This window comes from Drosophila miranda, assembly GCF_003369915.1.
Source record: "Drosophila miranda strain MSH22 chromosome Y unlocalized genomic scaffold, D.miranda_PacBio2.1 Contig_Y2_pilon, whole genome shotgun sequence".
Classification (NCBI taxonomy): Eukaryota; Metazoa; Arthropoda; class Insecta; order Diptera; family Drosophilidae; genus Drosophila; species Drosophila miranda.
This window is the reverse complement of record NW_022881614.1, coordinates 13,897,376-13,909,545: the sequence shown is the minus strand read 5'-3', so window position 1 is coordinate 13,909,545 and position 12,170 is coordinate 13,897,376. Positions and strand designations below refer to the sequence as shown.

Sequence of the window (12,170 nt, the reverse complement as noted above, 5' to 3'; positions counted from 1 at the left end):
CACTAATTTTTTTTTCTTGAGTTGCCTGCTGATTGTAGTTCCATACTTGTGTTATTTTTGGAACTGAAACTTTGTTTGATAGTTTTTGATTGAAGCAACATGTCTATGATGAAGTACAACGAAATATATTGAATTTTATTAGCAATGAACATGGAGTAGACTTATAATTTCCTAGGGACAGGGTGACGTAATGGGGTAGGGTAAGAATGTTAGGGATTTCCAGAACCTTCGCACCACTGGAAATCATGGAAGGATGGGTATAGAATCGTGTGTGTCGACTTCCATCGCAAGACCTCACGCCCGCGAGAGTTTGGAACACGCCGACGAAAGCCCCTAGTACTTTCGGGTACGCCCTATGATTGTGCCATTTAATGTCCGTTATGCTCGGAATAGGCATAGTGTTGTTTTCGGAGTTCGCTCCCGGTAGAGTCACGGGATTCTAAAAATTTAAAGTTTATGTAGTAGGAGTCGAGACGCGGTCAAACGAACCCCCCCCCCATTACCATTGGCGGGTATTATTCCAGCGGCAGCGGTGGCTGCATATGGTTGTCTGGAACTAGCGCGTATGCTGCTTGCGTATCCTTGCCGAAACCAGTGCACTGATACTAAGACAATGCAAATTAGAAACCATAGTCCAAACAAAATCAATTCTTTTGTCGCTGTTCCAAAGATTCGCAACTCCTATCCCTATCTTATTATGTCACCCATTAAATGTCACCCTATAAAAAATTTGGTAGAATATAGCAACAAAAAAAAATAATAAAAAAATCTTATAAAAAATGCCGCTGCGACATAGTCCTCAGCAAAACAATCCGCTGAGTTCGGAAAACTTCTGCGGCATTTGTTGCTCCGAAATGTCCAATACTCAGCCGTGTTTTTGTACTCCGTGCAATCACGTTTTCCATAAAGCATGTCTGGAAGAATGGTTCCCTCATCACGATGATTGTCCGAACTGTAGCCGAGTATGTACGTTATCTCAAGCAAAACTAGTTGTTGGCAATTGTTCTCCAAAAAAGCCGCAGCCGGAACCAACAGAATTACCCGGTCCCTCGGGAATTACTACTCGAAGTCTTGCCAAAGCTTTGGAGGTCGTACAGACCCCGGCAAATGGACATTTTCAGCCAGAGACGGGAAAGATATCCGAGCGAAATGGCAAGAATACCCAATTGAGCCAAATTCCAACTGTAGGTTCAGTCCCGGTAGAACGAACCACTAGGCCAACTAGTTCCGGTCCGGAAGTAGTGTGTTTGTCGGGATTGGATGCTAGCCGTAGCTCCAACCAGACTGAAGCTCCGTCAGCTAATGTCGCCACTCACTCTAGCCCTTGGGAAGCACCCAATGCACGGACAGCCCCTCTAAGCCAGGAGTTGGACTTGGATGTCCTCCACAGATAATTGAGCGCACTGTGGCCAGAGCCATATCCACTTTGCAGATTCAGCCGCCAGCGAGTCCGCAGGAAGGGCAAATATCCCAACACCAGTTTCATGTATAAACAGCATGACTAGCCTGCGAACGGCCAAGACGGCCAACATTATGCAAAAGTGGAATGTTCCTTTTGATGGTTCTACCGAAGGTTTAGGGGTAGAAGAATTCATTTACCGATTCAAAACATTAACCGATGAAACCTTGGATAGCGATTTTCTCGGCCTTTGCAAACATTTGCACATCTTGCTGGTTGGCAAAGCACGCGAGTGGTATTGGAGATACCACAAGCAGGTAGATCGCATCGTTTGGACAGAATTTTGTGCAGCACTTAGACAACAATATAAAGACTATCGTTCTGAGTTTATGAGCAAGGAATTGATTCGAGCTCGAAAGAAACACGTCGGAGAACCCTTCGTCGCTTTTCACGACGCCGTGGCTGGTCTTATAGATAAATTTGGCATTAAAATGGCGGAAGAGGAATTAATATAAATATTAAAAGCAAATTTGCTTCCCGAAACCCGTCACAAAATCTTATATCAGTCCATTAGCTCAGTTGGTCCATTGAGAAGATTAGTACAGATGCTTGAAAATCTAGTGCAGGAGTTACAGAAATCTGACAAGTCTCGGCCACCGGTCGGCCGCCGTTCGATACATAGTCTGGAGGAATCGCGCCCTGAAAGCGATCAAGAAGAGTATGAGGATATCAGCGTAGAGGCCATTCAAAGTTCGACGGCTAAGCGTTCTTGTTGGAATTGTGAGGAGCTTGGACATGTGTGGGAAAATTGTATGGCAGATAGGCGGATATTTTGTTACGGCTGTGGAGCTCCGAATGTCTATAAGCCGCAGTGCCAAACATGCATTCGTAGAGCTTCGGAAAACCGTCAGAAGGGTGCATCCAACAACAGCCGGATGCCCCCAAAAAACCACCATTAATCTTGCCCGTTGACTTAGAGCGAGACAAGAAGAGTTTGGCTTCTTGTTGTGAGAAAAGAAAGGAAACGAATACGATCGTAAAGAGAAGTTGTCGGTTTTTACCCTATCCCGAACGGATTCATAAATATTTAGAGGTTCGAAACAGAATTTTTAATGAAAAACCACATGAAGCCCAAAACGAATCCAGCGTTTAAGAAAATATTATGATAATGTCAAAAATAACCGTAGACTGTTAGTTTCCGCTATTATTAATAGTCCCAAGGATATGCGCAGTTATGCCGAAGTATCCTTTCTGGGTCGAACAGAACAGGGGCTGTTAGACACCGGCGCAAGTATCAGCTGTATAGGTGCTGAAATAGCTCAGACTGATTTTTCATCCTTTTCTGTATATAAACTAATAAAAGCCACTGCAAAAACTGCAGATGGCCAAAGTCAACAGATACTGGGGGTATTAAATGTCATCATGCGTTATCGAACTATCGAGAAACCCATGAAGTTATATATAATTCCATCCCTGACACAAAATCTAATCCTAGGTCACGATTTTTGGAGATCCTTTGCGCTGGCCCCAGACATCATTGCAGCTGTCGAGATAAGCTCGAAAGACGATGAGGCAGCCGAACCAGATCCCTTACGGTATCCTTTAACTAGGCTGAGGTAGATCGCATGCTCCAACTAGGCGTTATCGAACCGTCATCCAGTGCTTGGAGTTCGCCAATGCGACTGGTTCTCAAGCCCAACAAAGTCCGTCTGTGTCTCGATGCTCGAAGACTGAATTAAGTCACCCGTAAGGATGCCTACCCATTACCAAGTATCGATGGTATTTTTGCCCGGTTGCCCAAGGCAAATATCATAACCAAGCTGGACCTAAAAGATGCATATTGGCAGATCGAACTCTCTGAGGATTCCAAGTCACTAACTGCTTTTACTGTCCCGGGAAGGCCTTTATATCAGTTTAAGGTTATGCCTTTTGGACTGTGTAACGCTCCATCCACTATGTGTCGTTTGATGGATGAGATCATTCCCCCGGATTTGCGTTACTGCGTCTTTGGATACTTGGACGATCTCTGCATCGTATCAGCAGATTTCTCTTCCCATCTAGCCGTGCTGGTACGACTCGCTGAACAGTTCAGAAAAGCCAACCTGACTATTAAGAAGAGTCAGTTCTGTGTCACCAGCGTAAATTATCTTGGATACGTCATCAGTAATGGAGGTATTTGCACTGATCCCTCCAAAGTAGCTTGTATAGTGAACTGGCCACCGCCAAGGAATCTAAAACAGGTTCGCGGCCTTCTTGGGGTCTGTGGCTGGTACCGGAGATTCATCCAGAATTTCTCTGAGCTATCCTGTCCTATCACCGAGCTTCTTTCCAACAAATAGAAATTTATTTAGACCCCGGAAGCACAAGTCGCAATGGACTCTTTAAAAACCGTGGTGACTTCTGCTCCAGTGCTCGAAAACCCAGACTTCGAACAGAAATTTTTCCTCCACTGTGATGCTAGTGATTTTGGTATAGGAGCCGTGCTCGTGCAATTGGTGGATCTGCAGGAAAAGCCAATAGCGTTTATGTCGAAAAAACTAAGTCGTGCGCAACGTACATATAGCGTTACGGAGCGCGAGTGCTTGGCCGTAATTCTGGCCATCGAAAAGTTCCGTTGCTATCTGGAACTGCAGGAATTCGAAGTGGTTACTGATCATTCCAGTTTGTTGTGGCTAATGCGCCAGCAAAACGTGTCGGGGAGGTTAGCTCGATGGATTTTTAGATTGCAGCAATTTAAATTCTCGATATCGCACCGAAAAGGAAAAGATCACATTGTCCCCGATGCTCTTTCCCGATTACATGAACCTGAAGTATCCGCAGTAGAGATGAGTCCTGTGATAGATCTCGAATCCGATGCCTTTCAGGATGAGAGCTACCAACAGTTAAAAGAACAGTATCAGAAAAATTCCTCTCAACTGCCCGATCTGAAGATTATCGACCAATTTCTTTACATTCGAACCAAACACGCAGATGGAAAGGCGGAGCAAGACAGTCGAACTTGGAAGTTATGGGTTCCCGAGCGATTGAAGACCGACGTTCTTAAACAAGCTCATGACAATCCTACTTCAGCGCATGCCGGCATGCAAAAGACCATGGAAAAAGTTCGAAGAAGACTGTTTTGGCCCGGCTTAGCTAAAGATGTTCGAGAGTATATTCGTAGTTGTGAGGGGTGCAAAGCATGCAAAGCTCCTAATTATACTCTGCGGCCACCCATGGGAAACCACATACCAACTTGTTTTAGATCACTTCAGTAAATACCATTGGCTACACCCCCTGAAGAAATTTACTTCCGTAGTAATCCAAGAATTTCTGCTAAAGCATATCTTTCATGCATATGGGGTGCCTGAAACTATTGTTAGCGACAATGGAAAACAATTCAAAGCTACAGAATTCAACGCATTCTTGACACAGCTGGGAATTAAACATATGTACACGGCACTATACTCTCCCCAAAGTAATGCGGCGGAACGAGTAAATCGTTCATTGTTAGCTGCCGTGCGAGCATATCTTCAGCAGGATCAGACATACTGGGATCAGCATCTCTCAAGTATATCTTGTTCGCTGCGATCGTCACTACATCAGTCCTTAGGTTGTTCACCATATCGAGCCCTGTTTGGCTTAGATATGCTTAGATATTCGACCGAGAAGGTCAGGAAGTATTTCACCGAAATTTTTCCTTGAGCAAATTCACGCAAAGTTTTAATGCCAAATTGGCTCCCAAATTTCTGAAATGTCGCGTGCGGAAAAAACTGGGTAATTGTTTCTACCGCCTGGAAAATCTGCAGGGCCGAGAAATAGGAACCTTTCATGCGAAAGACATTCGATCCTGATTCCCGCTAATATTCCGTCTAACGGTGGCATATTATCGGGTGGTGTAACGGTTGCGGTTGGACAACACCGGTTCAAAATAGGTTATCGCTATGGTGCTCGGATATCGTATGCAATAACCTTGGGCCAATTATCGCTGCAGGGCATAGTATAGTTGGGGTGGGTGCAAGCAAGCTCGAGGTAGGGAACAGCTGAGCTGAGCTGCCGTAAGTGCTGTGCAGCGCATCGCAACGGAGCTTTCTAAGCAGAGCTTTAAGATCGGTAAGCTCTTATTTAAGCAGTGCAAAAGCACCAGAACGTTCTCTTTCGAAAATTTGAATCTGTGCAGCCGGTGGCTATCTCCGCGTCGGTAGCAAATATATAACTAAATCGACCACGTGTAAGCCCAAAAGAAAAGAAAAGTAACCCAAATAAGTGCCACAAAGACAAACCGAAAAGAAATAAAACGGAACGGGGAAAATCCCACACGGTGGGCGCGCCGCAAAAATCGGGCGAAAATTAATAACCGTGCGCCGAGAAAACTGGCAAGAAACTACCCTGGCGAAAAGTGCATATTTGCCTCGCCTCGCCAGCAAGTGTTGTTGAGATCTAACAGAAGTGCGGATACCAAATTTGGTTACTCTAGCTTTAATAGTCTCTGAGATTTGTGGATGCCCCAGATTTTCGTCCTTTGCGGGGGCGGAAGGGGGGGTGGCGAAATTTGGACACGAAACGGTCAAGGTCCGATATCACAGGAGGGTGGATACCAAATTTGGTTGCTCTGGCTCTTATAGGTTCTGAGATCCTTGAACTCATATTTTGCAATTGACAAAGCCGAACATGAAACCTGTGTGTTAGAGAGAGACAGAGCGAGAAAGAATGAAATTGTTTTCTTGATTCTGGCTATAATAATTCTACGATCTGGTTGAGATTTTACACTCTAGAACATATAGTCATCCTCTACGATTCTGCGTTTTTGGCTTTATCGTATCTTTAAAAATGTGGATGCCACAGATTTTCGTCCTTTGTGGGGGCGGAAGTGGGCGGGGCGAAGTTTTGAAATGTTTTTGTAGCAGTGACATATCACAGAAGTCTGGATACAAAACATCGTTGCTCTAGCTCTTATAGTCTTTGAGCACTAGGCGCTGAAGGGGACGGACAGACGGACGGACAGACAGACGGACAGACAGACATGGCTCAATCGACTCGGCTATTGATGCTGATCAAGAATATATATACTTTATGGGGTCGGAAACGATTCCTTCTGGACGTTACACACATCCACTTTTACCACAAATCTAATATACCCCAATACTCATTTTGAGTATCGGGTATAAAAATAAACGAGGTGGAACGTTGTGAGTTGCTGCGGACACCGCAACTCTACAGTTATACCCGATACTAAGTCAGTATGGCTCTCCTCCGGCAGACGCTGCTAATATTAAACGACACGACAAAGAGTGCGTGCGAGAGAGACAGAAAATCAGTCTGAGCGTGACGTCGGGCGCTGCGTAGCCAGTGCAAATTGATTTGTTCATATTGGCTATAAAAATGATCTGATCTGATCCAGATTCAGCAATCTAATATATATGATCATTATCTATGATTCTGCGTTTTTAGTTTTCTCGTATCCTCAATATTGTGGATGCAACAGATTTTCGTCCTTTGTGGGGGCGGAAGGGGCTGGGGCGAAATTTTGAGATATACGTTTTATAGTGAGATCTAACAGAAGTGCGGATACCAAATTTGGTTACTCTAGCCTTAATAGTCTCTGAGATTTGTGGATGCCCCAGATTTTCGTCCTTTGCGGGGGCGGAAGGGGGTGTGGCGAAATTTGGACACGAAACGGTCAAGGTCCGATATCACAGGAGTGTGGATACCAAATTTGGTTGCTCTGGCTCTTATAGGTTCTGAGATCCTTGAACTCATATTTTGCAATTGGCAAAACCGACCATAAACCCTGTGTGTTAGAGAGAGACAGAGCGAGAAAGAATGAAATTGTTTTCTTGATTCTGGCTATAATAATTATACGATCTGGTTGAGATCTTACATTCTAAAACATATAGTCATCCTCTACGATTCTGCGTTTTTGGTTTTATCGTATCTTTAAAAATGTGGATGCCACAGATTTTCGGCCTTTGTGGGGGCGGAAGTGGGCGGGGCGAAGTTCTGAAATATTTTTGTAGCAGTGACATATCACAGAAGTCTGGATCCAAAACATCGTTGCTCTAGCTCTTATAGTCTTTGAGCACTAGGCGCTTAAGGGGACGGACAGACGGACAGACGGACGGACGGACGGACGGACGGACGGACAGACGGACAGACAGACAGGGCTCAATCGACTCGGCTATTGATGCTGATCAAGAATATATATACTTTATGGGGTCGGAAACGATTCCTTCTGGACGTTACACACATCCACTTTTACCACAAATCTAATATACCCCAATACTAATTTTGAGTATCGGGTATAAAAAGCGGAAACGAAGCAGAGTTATCAGAATTTTAGGTTGGATGGTGGGTCCAGCCATTAGCGCATCATTCAGTGATACTCCAGACGCTGTTTTGGCAGATCCATCGAACACTACGCGTAATTTGGTGGTTGTACTATCCTGCTTGTGGACGCAATGGTGAGGCAAGAAGTACTGCAGGAGGTCTGACTGCCGCGAAGCTGGCGACATGTGTCCTAATCACGATACTCCTGGAGAAACTCCATATATTTTGGCTTAAGCTGTGCATTTTTTGCTAGCTTCCTCTCCAAATTGAGAAATCTACGTAGCGCCTGCTGATACGATTCTCTTCATTCCTCTAGACTGAATTTGGTTGGCAAACGCACGGAGTAAGCTCCGGACTCTAGGCGAATGCAGTTTGTGACGAAATGCTGTTCGCAATGAATATCTTCCTCCGAAATTGATGAGGGCGAATAATCTCCATCGACTTCCCAAAACCGCCTTACAATATCGCACAAATTAGTCTCGCAAGCGGAGATGACAGGGGGATCTTCAACGGCTGCTAGCGCCGCACGGGCTTTCTCAGAGTTTTTAATACTTCCTGACACTATCCAGCCAAGTTTCGTCTTCTGCAATGTTGGCAATTGGTCTGACAGTCGAATCTGTCCAACGCACATTAATTCGAAGAACAAACCAGCACCTATCAACAGATCGACACGCTGGGGCTTGGCGAAATTAGGATCAGCCAGTTTTAGATTATTTGGCATTGGCCAATCCTTTGCGTCTAGGCCGAAGTTAGGCTGCATTCCTGTGATTGAGGCAGTGATAATTGCAGAGAGGAAACCGCGATAGCTTTCGTCTTGAGATTGCAGGACGATGTCCACAGCCTTGCTGGATGGTAGAATTGACTCTCCAATACCGGCGATTTGAACGTGAGACGGGTGAGGATCTAACTGCAGCTGATTGGCGAGTCTCGATGTTATAAAGTTAACCTGAGAAGCGGAATCTAAAATGGCACGACATGGAATATCCAGAAATGGCAGACGCAAAGCGGAGATAGCGAAGAGCGAGCTGGCAGAGAGCGTTTAGCAGGGCAAGCAAGCGCAGAGCTTTAACAAACAAATGAGTGACATAGACATAAGTAACAAACAAAATAAGCGGCTGAGGGCCAAGAATTAGGTGCTATTTGGCAAGCAGCTAATCGGCTGGGTTCTGCTCCGAACAATGACTAAAGGTTATAGTATATGAAATAACTACACCCAAAACTAAAAGATTTATCCGATTGCGGGTTCCATCCGATTATATCACCACGAATCGGAAAATACAATTTTTTTACGATATTCTTCATTCTCTTCCAGATTGATAACATCATTACTCCTCCTACAATTAGTAGCTGGATCTATCGAAATAACCAACTATACCGATAGCCATGTTTTAACCATTCATACTAAAACAGGCAAACTAACCTCAGAACATACAAAACTAATTCATGTCATAGATTTAACACTAATAAAACAAACTCTAGACCAAACTTTTGGTACATAGAAAAAGACCTAAAAAATAATGAATTTTATAATACCTTGGACCATGAAATAAACCAAACTTGCCTTATATTAAATACACTTACACCCACTCGACACAGTAGATCTAAAGATATGATCGGCACGGCATGGAAATATATAGCCGGAAGTCCCGATCATGATGACCTAAATATGATCCAAAATAATCTTAATGATATAATTTCAAATTATAATAAGCAAATAGTAATAAATACACAATTTGAGAAACGAATAAACAAACTCACAGAAATAAACAATAGACTCTTGAATACAATAAAAAAAGACAATTCATTCAGCAACGAAATAGCCATTAGTCTACAAATTCAAACCCGACTTATAAAAGAAGAACTAATCAATGTAAAATATGCAATTCAATGGGCAAAAATAAATATAGTAAACACATTCCTTCTTAACGAAAACGAAATAGAGACAATTAAAGAAAACTTTAAGGAAATACTAACCCCACTCAATTCAATAGAAGAAATGCTTGAGTTTGCAGACGTCTCAATTTTATATAATAAAAACACATTACTCTATATTATTAGAATCCCTAAGTTAGAAAAAGAAACCTATAAAGATATCATTATTCGACCGGTCGTCCGAAAAAACCTCATTGTTAATTTACCTTTCCAAGAAATATTTATTAATGAATTGAACACTTACGGAATTAGTAAACCATGTAAAGACTACAATAACGTAAAAATTTGCAAAACAAATAATGTAATCAACTTAAACCACGATAACTGTATTAGTAGATTATTGATAGGGAAAGATTCCTCGTGTAACTACAGCAATACAGAACACATCGAACCTATAGAAGAAATAGATTCCGACTCACTCCTCCTAAATAACTTCAACGGAACAATAAAATGGCAAAACGGCTATGAAAAACTAAGGGGCACGTACTTACTAAAGTACTGGAACGATACAATAAACATTAGCGAAAAGAAATTTACAAGCATTCACAAAACTATAACCAAACCACAAACTCCAATCGTACAAGTAGGCCCATTGCAAGAAAAACCCATAAAAATACTTTCTCTCAAAGCACTCGATGAACTTCACATCAACAATACGAAACACTTAAACTTCCTTCAAACTCACTCCTCAATAAATAGTATGACTCTTATTACGCTATTTATAACTGCAATAATACTGATCATAATATCACATGTGTGTCGAAAACCACAAAAAGTGATACTCAACATTCCTCCAGAAATACCAGACATCAAAATCAAAACCGATACAAAGATACCAACAAACACAAACCAAAATCTTGAATTTAATAACATACCATATTTCTAAAAATTCATTTGAGGACAAATGAAATAAGAGGGGAAGAGTTAACACCCTAAGAGTTCAATACTCTTATTTCCAATTAAAACAGAAAAAAGTATAAAAATTCTTGCCCAATAGTTTATTACCCAATTGTAATAACAATGCGCAAGAATTCTGTCACAATTTACACAAAAAGTAAAAACCATTTCCTGCCTAAAACAAGAACCGAAACATTGTATTTCTGGAAGTGCTTATGCGCTCCACTTCAAGTCAGCACTTCACGAGAAACCATCGCCCCCACCCCGCCTTCGACGTCGCGACTGCGATAATGTCGACAATGCATTTCTGATGACTCCGCTGTTCTTCACCCCCAACATCGACCAGCAACATTGACTTCCTATTGCCGGTCAATAACTGCAACTCCGCTGTCGCCACTGACGCCGCCGCCTACAATAATTCTGAAGACCCCAACAATTCGGCCTCTGCCGAAGTTCCTCTGCCGCGTTCATCGATAGGTTTCTTTAAGAATTATAATTCTAGATTTAAGCAGTCACATTCTGATATTCAATAAAAGCACTTCGCTAATGTGAACAGAATCAAAATAATCTTTTATTTTGTCCTTCGAATAAGGATAAAATTAACTTATATGAACTTTATTTCATTTTGCAAGCCTAACTAGCAATACTATAAAAGCAGCTTATTTAAGAATTGTATAGTTCATAGTCATTAATGCATAATTTTCCCATTCATATGCTCATCAATAATTGTATTCGTGAGCCTCTGACCCGGAAACCGTTGAACGAAAGACCCAGAAACGATATTGGGATTAAAAAACAGTACACTAAACAATTTTGACAAGAAAATTCAATTCAAAAGGTTCCCGCCAAAACCAACTGCGTGTCTGTTGAGTATAAAAATATTTGCCAAAGCAAACAAACTGTTTATTTTATCGTTTGTCCAATCGACGTTTCACATCTCTCAAAAATGCCCATGGTTCCCCATTATGCGCCTAGTTTACATTAATTATAATAATCTTAAATGTTTGAAAAAGTGGACAGATCTTTCTTTCCTGGTCAAACATTAGGTCTTGAGGGACACTTTCAATATTTTCTTTAGCAAACCATAATTAAAATAGTGGAACTAGTTAGTCGGTTGTTTCGATTTTGAGAACAAATTTCTCCATTATAGCATTAAGACGCTTGCGCTCCTTGAGCTGTTGCTGAATTAGGTCTGAGATCTGTGTGCCTAGAGCCAAAAGCGCGTCCGTATTGGCTTCTGTGCGCTGGGCGTTCAAGCGAGTTTGTCTATTCATGTCCCGCAGCTCCTTTGCAATGTCCATTAGCATCGGCACCGTGCTCTCGTGTTCAATTTCTAATTCATTTACATCATTTTGAACCAGCTTGCGCTTTTTGGCAGATGGAGTTTGCGAAGTGCTAGTGCGCTCCAATTTCACGCCCATATATCTGTCTGTCCCAATCCTAAATCTTATTGACCTGCCATCGTTGCACCATCGCAGAATATGCAATGGCGTAATGTTCGTGCACAAGCTCCTTCTTGGGACTGTTGACTCCCAAACTCTCTTGGGTCAGATTGACTTGGCCGTTCCATCTAGACCTACCCGTACTTTTAGGCCTATCCGTCTACCCATATGTAGGTCTAATTATGCTGATCATGAAC

At 42.5% G+C, this 12,170-nt stretch overlaps 1 protein-coding gene across 1 annotated transcript; it reads right to left on the bottom strand.

Annotated features, from left to right (window-relative positions):
• Window positions 1-11,637: 11,637 nt before the first annotated feature.
• On the bottom strand, window positions 11,638-11,952 carry LOC117193062. The gene has a single exon (XM_033397795.1). The coding sequence runs from the start codon at window positions 11,950-11,952 to the stop codon at window positions 11,638-11,640; it is 315 nt and encodes a 104-aa protein (XP_033253686.1).
• Window positions 11,953-12,170: the final 218 nt, after the last annotated feature.